The following is a 19,716-nucleotide window of genomic DNA, read 5'->3' as shown; positions in this document are numbered from 1 at the left end:
CATTTAACAGCAACAACAGATTCACAGAAGCACAGAAGTGCTTTGGTTGGAAGAGATACTTAAGGTCACCGGGTCCAGTTCTCAACCCGGCATTGCCAGGTCACCACTAAACCACATCCCTCAGCACCATATCTACAGTTTTTAAAGCCCTCCAGAGATGGTGACTACACCACTGCCCTGGGCTGCCTGTTTCAGACCTTGATAACCCCTTTTCAGGGGAGAAATTTTTTCTCATGTCCAGCCTAAACCTCCCCTGACACAACTTGAGGCCATTTCCTCTTGTAGCAGTTTTCCCTTGGGAGACTGACTCCCACCTTGCTCTAACCTCCTTTCAGGGAGTTGTAGAGCACAAATCAAAATGTACATTATTTATATATATCCCTTATGTAAATGCAGAAGAAATCCTATTTACTAAAGTAAATGAAGAAGCATGCAGATACAATCTTACCTTTAATTTAGAGATCATATTTTTCTCAGAGTCATCTGAAACACTCTTGTTTGTGAGAAGCCTTCTTGCCAAGTGCTGCTTGTAATAGCGTTCAAAAACATCCTTCTCTTGCATAAACCTAAATAAAACCATTGCCTTATCCAATATAGTTTCTACTTCTTGCTCTGTTAGCTGCAAAAGAAACAATTCGCTAGTTTCAACCTTCCAGCACAAGGGTCTTACACAATCTAAGAAACCATATGGTCTAACAGGAGACTATAAAGAAGCTAACTCAACTGGTCCAATGTGTGAATGACAGAGTAAACAAACAGTGCACAAACTCAATGGAATAGAGAAATAAACACATCTAAAACGGAGGGAAAAGAATCATTAGGGACAAGGGCAACAATGGATGCATAGAATGCCTGGATAAATATAGGGAAAAGTTCCTGGATAAATTTTACAGTATCTCAATAAAAGCACAGATGCTCATCAGTATTAGGAGGATGAAATTTTAGCTTGGAATCAAACCCTTAAATGTTCAGATTTGTTTTGCAAAGCCTGCCTAGTGACACAACAAATAAAATGATCACTTCACTTTATAAACAAAAGAGAATTTAATTTTAGCCTAAGACACAGGGAATCATGACCAGCTTTATTCAGAGCCACAGAAGCCTCAGCTGAACTACCCTGCCCAGTCTCAGGTGCTGTACCTTGAAAGGTTTCATGAAAGAAGCTGTGAGTTAATACTGAAGGCAACAGTTGTACTTAAGCTAGGTAAGACAGACATGGTAATAGTCCTCTGGTATGTAAAAGCAGTAAAATGAAGCAAAGATGAAGAGTTTTCCATACTCAAGTGAGCTAATTTACAAAAGAAAAATTATTAGCTAATTTTTAGATCTCTATTATTAGACCTCTATTATTAGATATTAATAATAGATAACAGCTGCCAAACTATGAATATATTTAAAGAAATTATACTTAATATTTTGAAGGAAGGGAGCCTCAGAATCTGCTCAGAATCATTTCTAGTATCTGCCAGAAGTAATCCAGTTACAGTGCTTCAGAGATGGGGGATGAGCCACACATCATCTTACAAAGTAAATTTATACAAGGAGATCTTATTTAATTTATACTTACTCCCTTGACTCCCTTTTTGAGCTTATCATCAATAAATAATGAGAGGTACTCTGGAGACCTAGAGTTGAGGTTTAGGAAGTACTCGAAGTCACCCGCAATAGTCTGCTTGAAGAGTCGATCGTTATTGAAAGATTCCTGCAGAAAGCGGTCAAACCTGCTCTTCAAATCCAGTAAACCCTTTAAAAAGAAGCAAAAAAGCTTCACTGATTTGAAGTTGTAAAACAGTAATAACAGATGAAGTCAGAGACAACCACATCTACAGTCACAGATTCTGCACAGCTCTCTCTGTCCAGCTTTGTTAGGGAGCGTCTGAAATGTCATTTCCATCTTTAAGCATTTACAGCTGCCACAGATCTCTTACAGAAGCAATTTGCAGATAAACTGGCTAAAATATTGGTGTCAAGCATCAGTGCAGTTTGCTAGAATAGGCTACTCAGAGATTAAGACAGCTTTTCAATCACCCTTGTTGAACAGGTTGGTTTAGTGTAGTTTTAAATCCACAGCTTGAAGGAGCCATTTGTTGTAGCTGTGTTTTGAGTAAGGTTGCCAAAGTCACCATGACAAACACAGGGTATAGGGAAGATAAGGCTAAGCACCCTTTAACTGCAGCCCTACACAAATCTGAGGAGAAAAGACACTGCAACAACAGGCTTAATCTTGGGGGGTTTCCCCCCTCATTTCAATCCAGGGACATGTTCTGCAGTATTTAGTTGCATGTTTTGTACTGATCTTTAAGAGTCACTGTTGAGATAAGGAAGCCAGATGTAAGCTCTTCAGTTACCACAGCGTGAAGTTCACAGGCCCAAGGTGAAACACTTTCTCTGAGCTACATCAGCAGATTCTGAACATAACTTTTAGGGTTTGCGCCATCTTCCCCCAGAATTAAAATAGCTGAGTGCAGAAGGAGGAAGCATCTTAAAATCACCTGAGCACCTTGCTAAGTACATATGATACACACAAGGTTTAGACATGACTACAACAGCATTTGACTGGGGAAGAAAGTTTCATACTGGAGTTGAACTTATCATGGATAGTGGCTGCCCACAAAAACTGCTCAGGTTAAATGATCTTAAATTCTTAAGAAATTATTTCTATGTGGTTACTTAAAGAAGCTATGCAGGAATTACTCAAAGAAGGAGTAGTGATGTTTCTTAGGTACTAAACATCTCATTCAATGGAATAGTCTTTAGGCTAACTAAAGCTCATTAGAAATATTAAATTCAAAGTAAATCCCACTGTGTCTCTGTTTACCAAGGTTAGTTCATGTGTCCTCACCCTGGAATACACCATCTGAACAACTGGGTGTCCAACAGGAGAAACTGTTAGCACCTTCAATTACAACAGCAGTTCCAATTAGTGTAAGAACTTCTCAGCCTAATCCCCTGGAAATACTTTTGCAATCATCTCAACAATTATAGTTGGGGTTTTGGTGGTCATGTTGCAGGGGCAGTGCTGGACTATGATGAAATTTCTTGATGGTATCTTGTGTATCTTCTTACTGCTATTCAAGTCCTTGAAAGATTCAGAGGTACATTGCTGAGATGAGCGAGATGGTTCCTCAATTCACAGGTATTTTTCTCTTCTTCCATTGTGTCAGTGGAGGAGGAGGAGGATTAACCAGTGGCAACCAAGTATCAACCCCTTCTTGCCTCAGACATCTTTAGGAGATGGTTGGGCTACATACTAATGGGCTGAGAGGATGAGCTCTGCCAGAGTACTTGCAGCATGCCTCTTCTTCAGCTTCATGATACTGTTCACCTTTGCAGCAGGAAACATCATGAGCATCTTTAAAACTGAGTTTTTAACTCCTTACCAGCTAGCTTTTTCACAACACCTCTTTAGGTCCCTCAGGGTTTAAAGAAGAGTGAAAATTACGTTGAAGGAATCCAGATACTTATTTTCCACATAATTTTCCTTGCATTTTAGTTTTAAATCATACTACCACAGAAAACCTAACAGCTTTTATTCCTTAAGTCTACTAAATTTCAAAGGTCATTTCTCTTCTTGTTAACAATCCTTGGACAGGTGGTTCCTGTCCAAGCTTGCTAAGAAGTTTGCTTCAGCATTGCCAGAAAATCAAGAATCCCATTAAAAATGGTTTTATACTCAAGTGGCTCCTTTCAGTAGTAAAAAGTTCTAGCAAGGTTATTGATTTGAAACAAAGCAGGAGAGATGAGAACAGATACTCAGCATTAAATGCTGCTCACAAAAGAGACCATGCACAAGGACCTGAATCACACATTTAACAACCTTAATGTTTAAATAAATACACATTTTCACATGAAGTATAAAAACATCTCCCAACTAAAAAAGTATTTCCTTAAACTTCGATGAATTCTGAAGATTATGTGCAAATTCAAACCATCTTCTCAAGTGACAAAGGGAGAGGAAAGATGACAATCAGTCCTGAAGCATGTTTTCTGATAGTGATACACTAATGAATGGCACACAGTGCTTGGTAGAAACGGAGAAGAAAACACATCTAACACACCCAAGTATTCTGTTTCTCAGGAAGTCTGAGAATGAAGCAACTAACTTGTTGTGATTTATAAACACCTTCACCTCTCAGTCATATTTAATCTTGCCATGGAATTCTGTCAGGCTGTCTTTGTCTTATTAAAGCCTGACAGCTAACATTACATAAAACTATATAGAATAGGCACTATAAAGCTATTTGCCAGCAGATGGGCAACTCACTCTGGAGGCAAATGTCATTGAGGATAATTCAGAAAGTCCCCAGCAATTTGATACCCAGCTTGAGGAAGTCAAAAACTGAGCATGCATTTTTCAAGATCAGGTAAATGAAGAGTTCTAAACATATCTAAAAACACAGAAAATGTATCTCAATACAAGAGAAAAAACAGAAGTGTAGCTGATGAGTAAGAATCCCTTTTGAATCAGTATTACAGTTACCTTGTCAATCACACAGCTAACCACTATTCTGGGGAACGTGGGCAAAGTGGGAGAAAAGAAAGTTAAATATTATAACTACCTGAATGTAGTCAACTGGATTCTTTCCTTCTCCTTCTTCTGACACTAGTGCTTTGCCTTGCTCTCTCAGGTATGAGCTCATGCACTCACACATTGTCTTCAGACCATTTGGCACACGGCTGAACAATTTGTACATGCAAGCAAGGTCTGGAAACAAGGAGGAGATATTTTACAGGACAGTCTGTTAGTAACTCATTCATCTCAGAGCAGAAGACAACAGTAAAAGTTCAGCCACAAAGCACATCCCATAACAGCTCAGGGCCTAGCATCTTTTGGTGTCCCCTTTCCTTCACTTCTGACAACAAGCTGACTGCGGCAGCCACAACATTAAAACAAAGATTGTGTCCAATTACTTTGGGATGTCTGAAGCATGGAATCTGTTACTGCTGACCCCAGGCTTGTGCTAAAGGAGAATGCACTGAAACTTCAGTAGGATTTTATTTTTTAGTGTAACTTCCAAGATTTGGCCCACAAAAATGATCTGAGGGCTGGAACTTCTCTGCTCTGAGGATGGCCTGAGAGAGTTGGGATTGTTCAGCCAGGAGACAAGAAGGCACCACAGACCTTATTGTGGCCTTTCAGTACTCAAAAGGGCCCTGTAAGAAATTTTTTAGCAGGGCCTGTTGTGACAGAACAAGGCATAACGACTTTAACCTAAAAGAGGGATGATTTAGTGCAGATAAAAGGAATAAAATTTTTACTGTCCCAGGTTACCCAGAAATGATTTTAGATGCCCCGTCCCTGGAAACATTCCAGGTCAGGTTGGGCAGGGCTCTGAGCAACCTGATTTAGCTGGAGATGTTCCTGCTCACTGCAGTGGGGGTTGGACAAGATGACCATTAAATATCCTTTCCACCCTAAGGCATTCTGTGATTATCATACCAAAAATCAAACATAATATTAGAACTTATTTTAAAAGTCTAAATTAAAGCACTTACAAAACCACTGAGAACTCTTCTTTCAGTATTAAAAGGAAAACCTGTAGTTTAATTCATATTTTTTGAAGTACTATAAAATTGCATGGCTTGTTTCATCCATCTAAAATCAGAAGTGGCTTGGGTTAAACATGGCTTTCCAAAAGAGGAATCCATCCTTGGCCATCTATGTGAAATCTTATCTCCACAATGCAGCAACTATCTCCTCTTCAGTATTTAACTAAATCAAATCAAGGCCTGTAAAGGTTAAACTAATTTCTGTGTATATCAATACCCTTCAATATCCTTTGTACCCTCAGCCTGAAGGCTATCTTAACTGGATGCTAAAGAAAAAACCCAACATTAAGTATAGTATCATCGCTTTCCTTTTCAATGCAGTAATTCTCTTTCAGCAGAGAAATTTGCTCACTTTGTCACTCTATCTCCTTGTAATTGTGAAGCTGCTTTAAGGAACCAAGGCCATTAATCTAAGCAGCAAGGCTGTTCCCCATTTTCAGGGCTTTAGCGTAGGTTCTAAATATAGCTACTACAATCACTCCCTTCAGTACCCTGCGTCGGAAACTTATGCTCTATTTCTTTCCACACTATCTTTCATTCAGTCATTCTGTCCCACATGAACCTCTATTAGGAAAAAACACATCAAGCCAAGCCTTTCTTTTTCAACTTTCTTATACTTTCCTCTTGTACTTTAAAACCAGCCAACATTTCTTTCTGCAACAAAGCCCTCTCGCCAAGCCTTGGTCCTGCAATACTTCTACTAATGCCATTTACACCAGCACCTTTTACATAGAGCTGTTTTGATTGGAAAAGATCTTTAAGCTCACCGAGTCCAATGATTATTTAACTCTACCAAGTCTGGTACTAAACCGCATCCCTTGGCACCACATCTCCTTTAAACACCTCCAGGGATGGGGATTCAACCACATCCCTGGGAAGGCTATTTCAGTGTTTAATAACCATCCTTTCAGTGAAAAAGCTTCTTCTGATAATCAAATAAACTTTCCCTGGTGCAACTTGAAACCATTCCCTCCTGTCCTATCACTTGTTACTAAGGACAAGAGACCGACCCCCACCTCGCTATCACCTCCTTTCAGGGAGCTGTAGAGGGCAAGCAGCTCTACCCTAAGCTTCCCTTTTTCCACACTAGAAAACCCCAGTTGCCTCAGCTTCTCCTCACAAGACTTGTTCTCCAAACCCTTTATCAAACTCATTGCCCTTCTCTGGTCCCTCTCCAGGACTGAATTAGTATTCAAGGAGTGGCCTCACCAGTGCTAAATACAGGGGGACAATTACTGCCCTGGTCCTGCTGGCCACACTATTCCTGATAGAGGCCAGGATGCTGGTGGCCTTCTGGGCACCTTGGCAGATACTGGCTCAACTTCGGCCAGTGCTGACTAACACCCCCAGGTCCTTTTCCACCAGGCAGTTTCCAGTCACTCTTCCCCAAGCCTGTAGCATTGCAGGGGATTATTGTTGAACCCCATAGTTATTTTTGGCCCATGGATCCATACTGTCCAGGTCCCTCTGTAGAGCCTTCCTACAGTCCAGCAAATCAACACTCCAAATTTACTGAGAATGCCCTTGATCCCCTCACCCAGACTATTGATGAAGATATTAAAGAGAACTGGTGCCAACATGGAGCCCTGGGGAACACCATTAGAGACTGGCCAGCAGCTGGGTTAAACTCCAGGTCACCACCACTGTAGGTAGTGAATGGAATCAACTCTCTGTGGGCCAGAAAAAAAAAAGATGCATTTTGACAGCTACATACTGGAGGAATGAAAGTCACAAAATGGCTCTTGGAAAGCAGGTAAGAAGGACTGCTACAACAGGATTGTGCTTTTCTTAAGAGAGAATTGGCTTACTGAAAAATTACTTGTATCTGGTACTAAATAGAGCAAGTTATATGTATAGGGTCTGTTTCAAGAGCCCTCTAAAATCCTCTGAAGTCACATTTTGAGATGTTTGCAAAACAGTGCCACTGCAGTGTTTTTACAGTTACACAGGAACACAAACATTAAGGTTGACTTATCCAACGTTTAAAAATAACAAGCAGTACTGTAACAATTTCTGTCTTCCTATGATGCACTCTTACCTTCTGTCTTCCCATTTTTCAGCATATGAACTAGCCCAGAGTTCTCCATTTCCACTATAGTTTTCATATGTTTGGAAATAAGCTCCCTCTCAACCACCTTCACAATTGGTTCTTCGGTGGATTTATCCAGACAATGCATCACCCGTTCTATTTCTTCGTTAATTCTAGCTTCTACTTTCTTTATATATACAGAAGCACTGTTTTCAGCTAAAAATTTCTGACTTTCCATCTGTAATCAACACAAATTAATACTTTAGAGTTTATTTTTAAAAGGGAAAAAGTTAAACATTTGTTAGATCAGCATTTATAAGCAAGTTCAAGTCAAATCCAGCACAGCTAAATGAGATCATTATACCCCCAAGATTTACATACATGCTTAAGACAAAACAATGACACCATTACACTAAGTGTGCTACATATACAAGTTGGCACATCAAGTATTAACCTGGTATTTTTCACATCAAAGCCATCCAACCTAGCTTCCAGTTACCAACTGCAAGTTTTAGCCATGGGTGCAAAGCAAATGAAAGGATGGGAAGAGGCAAGAATTCCTTTCCAACACCAGTTTATGGCACATTTATGAATTGTGAGGATCACCAGTTATCACTATTCTTGTTAGTGACAATGCTAACTAAGCATATTATGATGTCAAACTGGTTTTATCCATGCTGGTAAGCAGAGTCTTTTGAGAAAAGACTTTGTAATTTACCTTTTTTTAAAGGCAGCTCTAAGAGGGTATGACAGACAGTTGATACTGCTGAAGAAATGGGAGACTGACAAATGATCTTATCTTTTAAACTACTTTTGTAATTTCTATCCATTTTCAATACTAGGTGAGCATTACACTCAACCACCATTACACTGGAGCTAGCTCACAAAAACCTCAGGACATATTTCAAATGTATTATTCAGTGGCTGACCAATAACTAGATTACCACTTGGATGCACTTAATTCCTGGAGTTGCTTCATTTTATTACCAAATAACTCATAAATGCAGAGACCATGAAGGAAACTGTTTCCTCAAAGGTAGTCTGACAGAAGCCTCCCATTTCCATTCCCAGCTTGGAACAGTTCGAACCATGCGTGCTACAAACAGACGGTGGCTTAAACGCAGAGTAAGGTGTATGAAATAGCTCAAAGCAGACACAAGATGAGCAGGATGATGACTTTACATACTACTGGAAAACACAGCTCAAAGTTATCTTTAAGTTATGGTATTTGTGTAAAATTTCCCCCAAATAGAGTGATTTTCCTTATTCCTTTGACAGAGAGGGACAGACTCGGCAAATAAGCAGCAATCACAACGCACCGCCAATTCTCACAATTCCACCTGGTTACAACTTTCCAAACATGAGTATTACAACGTTGCTGTACCTGAAAAAATTCTGCAGACATCTCCAAAAACGGAGCCTCAAAGTCCTCCTCATAGACTGATCTTCCTTCAAGACCTAGAATCATTAACATCTGGCAAGCATTTCTTATTGCGCCTCTGCCAAAAAGTAAGTTGTTAACAACTTGAGAAATCTACATGCTTTGGGAGACACAGCAGAACAACAACAACAATTCAGAGCAGAGTATCAGCATAAATACAGTCATAGGATTTCCTTTATATTGTAAGTCTTCCATCTGTTTGGTGCAAAAATTACAAGAGCAAAATTGTTTAGCTTTGTTCTAAATGAAGGAGCTGTCAGTGTTTATTCAATATTCAAAGTGAGGCTCAACAGGGCTCTGGGCAACCTGATCTAGCTGAGGATGCCCTGCTTACTGCAGGGGGAGTCAGACTAAATGACCTTTGGAGGTTCCTTCCAACCCAGACCATTGTATGACTCTTGGATTCTCCTATTTTTAAGATAGTGTCAGGGAAGCAGGTCTCAAAATTTGGAGTATTTCAACATACAAGAAAATAACCAGAAGTACTACTTGAAGTAGAACTGGGAACTGCACATGTAAGTTGGAACTGAGCAGTTCAAATCAGCTGCACAGAGGGAAGCTGCTTTGCAAAGCTGGATTTTTTCAGATGGTCGATTGGGGTTTGGGCTTTTGTGTGTTTTTAAAGAAAAAATAACAACACAAAATGAAAATGGATTTGGGTAGGCACAGAGGCATATCAAGCTCTAAACACAAAAGAACTGCATCCAGGAAAAAGTCCCCTATGTGGCAGCAGGGGACAATACACAGCTGTGGCGAGGGACTATCTTTCTCTTCATAACTTGTATGTTGGGCAATCTCAGCCACAGAATTGCAGCCAAATTAGTATCTCCACACCCAACAGCTGCTCTGAAACTGGAGAAGCACAAGAAAACTGGCAAATCTGAAGTGGCTTCAGCTGCAGAATCTGCAGTCTGTGGCACAAAGCTCCACAGCTATTAAACCAGCTAGAGAACACAAGGAGCAGATTAAAAGCTCAGAGATGCAACTGAACTAGCAAGAAACAACTGGGTCAAAAACATGAGGAAGGAAAAGAGAATTTAAAAGCTTAAAAAATAATACTACTAAAAAAACAGGCAGGAGAAAACAACTCTTGGCACAGAGCAAATACAAGGGAGAAAGAGGCAGAGGATTGTCAAAATGCTACTTTATAACCAAATGCAACAGATAGGTTTAACAAAAGTTGTATTAAAAAACCCCACAAGACAAGTATGAAAAAATATTAATGAGATTCCCTATTTACCATTATGGCAAACCTTCCTGTACAAAGAAGTATGGATACATTCTCCTTGTGATCAGAAATGCAGCCCAAAATCACCAGTTTCGTACGTGCTCGGTTCACTCGTAGCTGACAGATCCTGTTACCAAGCCAGTCACGAGCATCTTACCTGTCTACAACCTCTCCTTTCCTCTCTCTCGCAATCATATCCAGCAGAGTCTGCCGCAGGTGATCCCTGATACAGCCGTAGCGGACAACTTGGTCTCGGAAAATAATCAAGCCCAAATTGTAGACGTTCTCCACATTGTTCTGCTGCACATACACACGATCCTACAACAAAGGCACACACAGCCAGACAACATTACACTCAGTACGCACGTGCTAGTCAAAACTGCAAGAGACAGGTCAGGTTTTCACTGTACAGAAATAATCTCTCCTCACTCCGTAAAGAAAAAGTCTCAATACCCTCAAAACTCAGTCCCGTCTTCCAATGCTTTATTTACATAACCTTTACTTAGGAGTGTGAGCCCATTTATGACTAAAGCATGCCAGGACACATCTACAGCCCTGCCACTTTTCAGTCTGGGGAATCTCCAAATACTGACAGCATTCACGGCACCATCTGAAAAAGGTTTTGCTTATCTACTCAACCCCCTTCCATCCACCTCTTTTTTGTTCTTTAAGAGAAATCAATTTGGTTTTCCCCCATCTCATCTTCCTCCCACTCTTTTTAGTCAACCAGTTCCACCTCAGAGAAACGTCCTGAAATAGCATCTCCTTGGATGAACAGCAGAGCAAGCTCAGCCCAAATGAGAATAGCTACAACCAAAACATTTGTAGATTGAAATTACAACATTGTGCAGGCCTCCTGATGGCCCACAACCCAAAAAATTCACTTTCAATCAACTTAAGCAAGTAATCTTTACATCTGCTTATGCTCTATTAGAATCACACGTGCACCTCTCCCCCCCACCAAAAAAAATAAAGATGAGGACGACAGAAGAATCAGCTTTAGGTTTCAATATGGGTTTGAATTCTCAATCAAGCTCCTCAACTAGCCCTCCACTACCCATGTTCACAAGTCAAGGCTGATCCTCAGATGAGTATTCCAAGGATGTACAGCTCAAACACCATCACACAGAGTTGACTGAGACACTGCTGAGCAGACACCCCGCGTTTCTTACTGCTACCCGCAGAAATGCTCCAAAAATTTGTCTCCCCTTTTCTGTTCCTCTCTCCCAACTTCGCAACTCTCTAGAAAAGGAAAACAATAGTTACTAGCAGACAGAAAATTATTGTATTCACTTAATACCCAGTATTAAATGTGATTCTGAAGTAAGACAAGCTTAAAATACACTTCCAAAGAGAAGAAAGAATTTAAAAGCAGTGTCTTTTATGGTATATAATAGATATCTTCTTTTCTCTTTAAGTTATTTCCAAAGAATATTGAGGTCTTTGAAGCCCAGGCAGCAGGGTATCAAAATGGAGTAAAGCCATGGCCATGACTCATGTGCAGAGCTTCTCTTGTGGCAGTGCTAAATACTGCCATTATGAAATGAAATTGTAGCTCTGGAAACATTTGTTGGTGTTACAGCAATGACTCTTTACTGAGCCAAACCATGCGACCAAACCCAAATTAGAGCAGCAGCACTAATGTTTCTGACACTGCTGATTTGCTCACACTTTGTAACAGATCACTTCTACTGAAAGCCCTCCCAGACTTTGAAAAAGAAAACACAAAAAGAAAGAAGTTTACTTCGAGGCAGGAAGCCCTATCTGGAACAGGTTTGACTGACAAGCCTACATGCTGCCAAACAGTAATCACTTCCCACAGGGAAGCGCAGCAGGTGCTTAAAGGTAAGAGGAACTTTCAGAAGACTAGGGTGGAGTGTCAGACAGCAATTATTCACAAACTACAGCACTGCTTACACTGCAGAATCATTCTGATCACGGCTAAAGCAAGTGATCTACTGTAAAACACCACCAGCCGCATTTTGCCCATCTCTGCATGGAGGCATGACCTGGACGATGCATGCAGCTAGTGTCTTTGATCCCAGGTCTGAAAATAAAAATACCACTTATACCTACTACCTTGCGCATAAGTCATGACCGATGACAGTCACACACCCTGAGGTCTAAACTCACATAGCTGATCTGTTGGTGCTGGCCTGAAGCAAGATCCCCAACTTTCTGTATGGCACAAATGCGAAGAGAAGGATCTGCCCTCTGCAAAATACACAGTGGCATTCCAAGAGTCATTGTCACTTCTGACAGTGTCTAACTTGCACTGCTAGCATGCCTATGATGCAGCCAGGGCTGTGACCATTGCACTTGCATACCTGAAGCTGCTTTAACCAGAAAGAGGAGTGCCACAGAATCCAGTTTAGCCCAGTTTCCAGAAGATGTTCCAAAAATGCTCATAATACTCATGTAGCTTGAAGAGAAGATCCAACCACTGCACCTACACTGCTTCTGTTACACACCACAGCTGAACACAGCCCCTATGCTGCAGCCATAAGCAAGACTGCCTTCCAGACCTGCCCAAACACAGCATGTTACTTCACTACTTCACCACGTCCTAGTACACAACTTGCCTTAGTGAAGACGCAGTTTAAGACGTGACTTCACTGCTTCGGCACCTTGCTGCTGGCTGCAGCCGGTGCTGTGAATTCACACAGGGTATCACATCCCTTCTGGTGCAGAGCACTGCAGCCCACGTGAAACAGGAGAGCTAGGGAAATGTACATGTACTGCAAAGCAAACCTGAAATTCACTTGGGGAAACCAGACTACCTCAGAAAAGTTAGGTTTACCTTTATTGTGCAATTTCAGGTTACAAAACCTCATGCTAGAAGGGCATTATGTAACAGACATGAAACCAACCAGAAGGCAACCATGACCCAAGAGACAAAGTAATACACTCTTGTGAACTGCAACTACAAGGCAAGTTTGACAAGCGTCTTGTGGAAGAGGTTCTGCTGGTAAAATGAAGTCCTGTCAGAAATCTCAAACAGCCAGTGACCTAGCCATTAAGCATCAGAACAATGCACAAAATCAAAGTATAGACCTTTCTAAAAAAAGGATTTAATTTTATAAGTGGCAAACTAAACAGAGGAAAGAGATTTGGATCTTTTCACATCTAAAGGAGGCCACAAAGATGAGCCGATGGCTGAAGCACCTCTCTTATGAAGACAGGCTGAGAGCTGGGGTTGTACCACCCGGAGAAGGGAAGGCTCTGGAGAGATCTCCTGCTACACTCCCAGGATATGAAGGCGGCTTACAGGATAGCTGGAGAGGGACTTGTTACAAGGCATGTAGTAATGAAACGAGGGGCAATGGCTTCAAACATTCCAGGCTGCCCAAAGAAGTTGTGGAGGCTCTACGACTGCAAGGGTTCAAAAATGGGTTGGAGAGGACCTTGAGCAATCTGGTCAAGTAGGAGATACCTCTGCCCATGGCAGAGGGGTTAGTACTGGATGATCTTTCAAGTCTCTTCTATTCTGTGATTTCATAGTATCAGCAGTTTTAACCAAACATTTTGAATGAACACATACTCATGACTAAAAGTTTTCTGCTCTGGGTCATTTTCCAATGAACTGAATGATGCTGGACTTCACAGGACATCCCAGTGACAAAGTTAAAACTGTAAATCTGGAAGACTAGTCCCATTTTAACCCATAGCTTGTACTTCATAATCATTATATAGAATCATCTTAGAATGTTTCATGTTGGACAGGATCTTTAAAGCTTTAAAGCCCAAACCCCTGCAGTCAGCAGGGACATGTTCCACTAGTGCAAGTTGCTCATAGTCCCATTCAACCTGACCTGGAACATTTCCAGGGATGGGGCACCTACCACCTCGCTGTCCAGTCTGGGCACCACCCTCAGTTCTACCACCCTCAGTGTAAAAAGACTTCCTTGCATCTTGTCTGTATCTCCTGCTTTAGTTTAAAACCATCACCCCTTGTCCGGACACACCAGGTCCTGATAAAAAGTCTGTCCCCCTCTTTCTGATGGGCCTCTTTAAGTCCAAAAGGCTGCAAATCAGCTCTCCAGCAGCCTAATTAAGTCATCAAATTTCTAATGACAAATGACCCACTCTGCCAGTTGTCCCAGCTCCTTGCATTAGATCTAGTAAAGTAGGCACAAAACCCATGTTACATTATAGATGTTGAACCAACATCAGGGCTCCTGAAGTTTACATAAGCACTTTGAAATAAAGAATGTATTATGTTTTTACCACAATACCATGAACATGTATTACTATAAATGAGTCTTTTCTGTTTTTTCCTGTCTCATTTCAGTACAGGGAAAAAAAGCCTATGGGAGGGAAATAATTAGTCAAGTGGAAGCATCAGCTGAACGCCCACTTGAAATAATTAGGAACTGTCAAACAGCACATGAAAGACTACACATTCCAGAGATATTCAAATTTCTTTATTATTCTGTTCTGAATCTAAAGCATGACCCAATGAAGTTAAATTTGCACTTGCAGGGATGCTGCAGGTCTGGTGTTTTGGTGGAAAAGATAAGGCCGTTCTAACAGCACTTGCAAGTATCCCACAGGAGTCAAGGCACAAAAAAACTACTTAGGAAACAGATCTTATCTCACTCCAAAAGAGCTAGCTGAAACATGGCTAAGAAGGCCAGTGGCATCCTGGCCTGTAGCAGGAATGGTGTGGCAAGCAGGAGCAGGGAAGTCCTTGTGCCCCTGTACTCAGCACCGGTTAGGGCACACCTGGAGTACTGTGTCCAGTTCTGGGCCCCTCAATTTAAGGACATTGAGACTCTTGAACACATCCAGAGAAGGGCAACAAGGCTGGGGAGAGGCCTTGAGCACAAGCCCTATGAAGAGAGGCTGAGGGAGCTGGGGTTGTTTAGCCTGGAGAAGAGAAGGCTCAGGGGAGGCCTTACTGCTGTCTACAACTACCTGAAGGGAGGTTGTGGCCAGGAGGCGGTTGGTCTCTTCTCCCAGGCAACCAGCACCAGAACAAGAGGACACAGTCTCAAGCTACACCAGGGGAAGTTGAGGCTTGAGGTGAGGAGAAAGTTCTTCACAGAGAGAGTTGTTAGCTATTGGAATCAGCTGCTCAGGAAGGAGGTGGAGTCACCATCCCTGGAGGTGTTCAAGAGGGGAGTGGACGTGGCACTTGGTGCCATGGTTTAGTAGTCAGGAGGTCTTGGGTGACAGATTGGACTTGATGATCTTTGAGGTCTTTTCCAACCTTATTGATTCTATGTAATCCTTCCTCAACAAGGGGACTTCCTGGTCCTCTATATACTGCTCAATACACTAAAACAGGACAGCTAAGCCAGTTTCTCAGACACTGTTCAAGCCATCAAAGATTTATTGAACTTAAGAGCATCTGACAACACTGAATTACCCATCCTGACCACCTCCGAGCATCCAGCACCGAAACAATACTCAGTATTGGGCTAAAACACAACAGCTACTCCCCTAGAAAGCTCTGGATTCCATCTTCTAACCTTTCTTAACATTCACTACCAGCTTGGGTAGATCACTACTGAATTCACCCAACTAACAGCAATTAGTGTTTGTCCTTCACAAGCAGATTAGAGATTCCAAGATTTTTCATAGACCATCCTCAAAATAGTCTCATTTTTCTTTTGGGAAGATGGGATACGCAGCTGTGTCACTGAAGGCATGATCTCAAAGGTCTCTTCCAACCTGGTTAATTCTGTATTTTATCCAGCCCTGTATCTGTGGATACATGGTCTTTTCCCAACTTAAAGAAATGAAAGACATTACCCAAAATGAAACCTAAAAAAAAACCCACAGAAAACTCAACATGAAAACAAATAAATCCATTTAAACCAACATAATAAGAAATTAAGCTATGTGCCTATAATAATTACTCCCAATTCTTCTAGCAGCTTATTAACAAAGTCAGATTTCTTCACCACCAACACAAACAGGTTTAGTTTTGTAGCATGAGATTTTGAATAGCTACAAGCTCTTAAAAATAAAGAAAAAAGATAGAAAAAGGGGAGAAAAGAGCACTACCATCATCTCTCTCTCACTGTTTAATACCACATCAAGTCATATCTTCAGTATGATAGTTTGGAAAGAAAAGACTTTCTATAAGAAAATCCACAGTGCCTTAACACTTTTCCTTCTGAAGTTAAAACCTTTGACTAGAATCTATGGACGAATTTCAGATTGGCCAGAGAGGTGATTGATCCCCCTGACCCTGGAAATGCTCCTCAGAGCATGCCAATCACACCGTGAAGTGTAAACATATACCAACTACCTAAAGCATAACACAGTCCAGACATGAAAGTGTCAGGTGTTCCATCTCCAGAAAAGGCCTCTTCTGTCTGCCCTCCAGTAACAAATGCTTTTTTCTGTTAAAATTACAACCATGCAACCAAGGATCACACACTCATCCACATATGCTGCTTAATCTTGTACCCAAGCTCTATATGAACAGCAGAGGATTCAATTAATATTTAGTATTCGAGGATGCAGACTGCACCTAAGTTATCCTTTTCAAACCCTTAAAGAATAACTCCACCAGAAATCTGAAGAGGCTTTATACCACCATGCTTTCCACGGCCAGAAACTAACCCTACAGGAACCAAAGCATGCAAGTAACATTTACAGCATGCCAGAAGGGACCTGACTAGCTTTGTAACAATTGCAAAATTCAACCATTTTTCAGGTGGCAATGAGATATCCTGAAAGGAGAATGCACTTATAATTTCCCTCCCACCCCTAACAGTCTTGTAAGCAAACAGAGAACTCAAAACAAGGGACAGACAGTAGTCTTGGGAAGAAGGCTTGCAAGCATGCCTTGCTTTTCACCCCTCCAGCTCATTTATTTAGATTTGTAAAAAGGCTATTTACTGCATTAACACATGGGAAAAACAGAATACCCACCATATACATCAGAATGTCTCTAATCATCACCATCGCTGTTTGATGATCATTCCATGCTTGATTTAGTGTTTGTAGGAAGTTGTTGTTCAAGGAGTTCAACACATCATCTCGCACCTGAAATAGAAAAGGAATACATAGTCCTAAGTCAGTTTCTCCAGCATCATCTAAATAACAGTCACAGAATGGTGTGGGTTCAAAGGGACCAGCAGAGGGGCTGGACATCTTCAGCTATATCAGGGTGCTCAGAGCCCCAAACAACTTGACCTGGAATGTTTCCAGGCATAGGGCAGCTACTACACCCTTCAGCCTCCATAACTTCTCTGGGCAACTTGTTCCAGTGCCTCATCACGCTCACGGGGAAGAAATTCTTCCTAATGTCTAACCTCAAGCAAGCTTCTTCCAGTTTAAAGCCCTCACTCCTTGTCCTATCACTACATACCTTTGCAAAAAGTTCCTCTCCAGCTATCCTGTAGGTCCCCTTCAAATCCCGGAAGGCTGCCCTGAGGCAGTGCCACATCACATGCCAACTGGTAGCACAGGAAGCGTTTGCCACCAGGTAAACTTGCTTCCAAGCAGACACAGAAGGCTCTGGTCTGTGCCACTTCTGCTCCATATGGTTCTCTGGAAACGTGCTCTAAATCCAGGAATGGGTGCTGGACAACAAAACCACTCTAAGAGTCTCTCTGTGAAGTATCTCAATTACATTCTCCCAGGTTTATTTTAAGCTGCAGACAGGTTTTGGAAGCTGTTCTTTTATTTGCTACAAACACAAATACTTACAGCAGCTGTCTAGTTACCAAGTGGTGAACACACTCCTTGCAGGGGCTGTGACCACTAGAACATCACAGCAGGACTACTGTAATGCACAAAACAGGCTTGCAAAGGCACAGCCAAATCACTTTGGTGGTATAAATGACCTGTATTAAAAGAAAACCCTGGATATCCACACTCTTCCATGGACAAGGAAGCCCTTCAGAGACACAGCTGCTGTTCTTCCAAAGCCTAAGAGTATTCCAATCTCAAAGACTTATCAGCAGGATGCTACTTTGAATTAGCTGAGCTTGTAGTCACTTCTGTGACAAATCTTAGCAGGAATTTCCAGCCTAAAAGGACTGTTGACATGAAGCTTCAAAAATAAAACTAGCAGCTTCATAATCTACATAAGGTCTTCTAGTATTTTCAAGGATAGAATCATAGAATCACAGAATGGGAATGAACTTCTTCTTAATATCTTATCTAAATCCAGCTACTCCCACTTTGAAACTATTACTCCTCATTCTGTCACTACATAGCTTTGTAATAGGTTCCTCTCCAGCTATCCTGCCAGCCCCCTCCAAATCCTGGAAGGCTGCTTTTAGGTCTCCCGAAGGCTTCTCTTCTCCAAACTGAACAAACTCAACTCGTTCCACCTGTCCTCACAGCAGAGGGGTTTCAGGCCTCAGACCAATTTCTGTGGCCTCCTCTGGACCTGCTCCAACAGGTCCACGACTCTCCTGTGCCGAGGACTCCAGAGCTGGACACTGCATTGTAGGTGGGGTCTCACCAGAGCAGAGGGGTAGAGTCCCCTCCTTCAACCTGCTGGCCACACTGCTTTTGAAATCTTGCATATAATTTCAGGCTCAACTTCTGTTTTATACTGGATATATAGCTCTTCAGGAAATGTAGCACTTTCCCCTGTCAATCTCTTAAAATAGTTTGTTGGCACAAGCTATCAGTACCTTTAAATAACTCTCCAAGTGTACACAAAGCAAACTTATGGCCTAGTATTTTCTCTCTTACAGTGCCTGGGCTGACGCAGCAGCACAAATAGCTCAATTATGTAATTTCCACTACTGTAAGGACAGCCAGAACCTTCTGTGGGAGCAGCAGTTTAGAAAGGTACTTTCTGAGCTAAGGCCTCAAGGTCTCACAACTTATTACAGAGTTTCTTCACCTTACACAAAAGTCCGAGGAGTCCAATAGCGTCTAAAATCTTAGACTCACACTAAGAGAGAAACTGTGGCTTTACCAGAAGCAGCCATTCACTCCTGCAGCTGCTACTCCTCAGCTGAAAGAAAAATACACTTAAGAATAGTGATGATTCTGAATTGCATTTACTTCCCGGCCATTCCCTCACCTCCTTTTGCCTTCCCTAACTGCAGACTTGCCCAAGATCATCTGAAAACATCATTAGCTAAAGATAAAGGCAGGTAACCCTTCGGACATTGCCAGCCATGCTTAAAGTACACCCTAAAGCTCACTAATTAGCCTCTTACATTACTCCTCTTGTTCTTCCTCCCTATTTCATAGATGTTATGGAAATAATTTCCAACTCCCTGTAGAAGATTCCTATCTTCTCTGCAACATCATGATAGCCAGTACCTTTATAACCCCCAGATTAGACATGCCCCTCAGCCCCCTTCTCTCCAAATTGAATAACCCCAGCTCTCTCAAATGCTCCTTCATAGGCCATATCCTTCAGGCCCTTCACCAGCCTTGTTACCCTTCTCTGGACAAGCTCCAGCACCTCAATATCCTTCCTGTAGGGAGGGGCCCAGAACTGAACACAGTACTCAGGGTATGGTTTCACCAGTGCTGAGT

The 19,716-nt window shown here is 41.7% G+C and overlaps 1 protein-coding gene across 1 annotated transcript in view; it reads right to left on the bottom strand.

Annotated features, from left to right (window-relative positions):
- Positions 1-19,716, bottom strand: part of CUL3 (cullin 3) — a 50,996-nt gene that overhangs the window by 8,662 nt on the left and 22,618 nt on the right. Inside the window, exons 3-9 of the mRNA XM_009897588.2 lie at positions 17,137-17,250; positions 10,406-10,566; positions 8,964-9,078; positions 7,589-7,817; positions 4,560-4,705; positions 1,568-1,744; positions 449-619 (exon numbers count right to left, since the gene is read on the bottom strand). Of these exons, the coding sequence (XP_009895890.1) occupies positions 449-619; positions 1,568-1,744; positions 4,560-4,705; positions 7,589-7,817; positions 8,964-9,078; positions 10,406-10,566; positions 17,137-17,250 (1,113 nt within the window). The remainder of the gene's footprint in view (positions 1-448; positions 620-1,567; positions 1,745-4,559; positions 4,706-7,588; positions 7,818-8,963; positions 9,079-10,405; positions 10,567-17,136; positions 17,251-19,716) is intronic.

Source organism: Dryobates pubescens, chromosome 32, assembly GCF_014839835.1.
Source record: "Dryobates pubescens isolate bDryPub1 chromosome 32, bDryPub1.pri, whole genome shotgun sequence".
Classification (NCBI taxonomy): domain Eukaryota; kingdom Metazoa; phylum Chordata; class Aves; order Piciformes; family Picidae; genus Dryobates; species Dryobates pubescens.
This window is presented reverse-complemented; position numbering and strand designations above follow the sequence as displayed.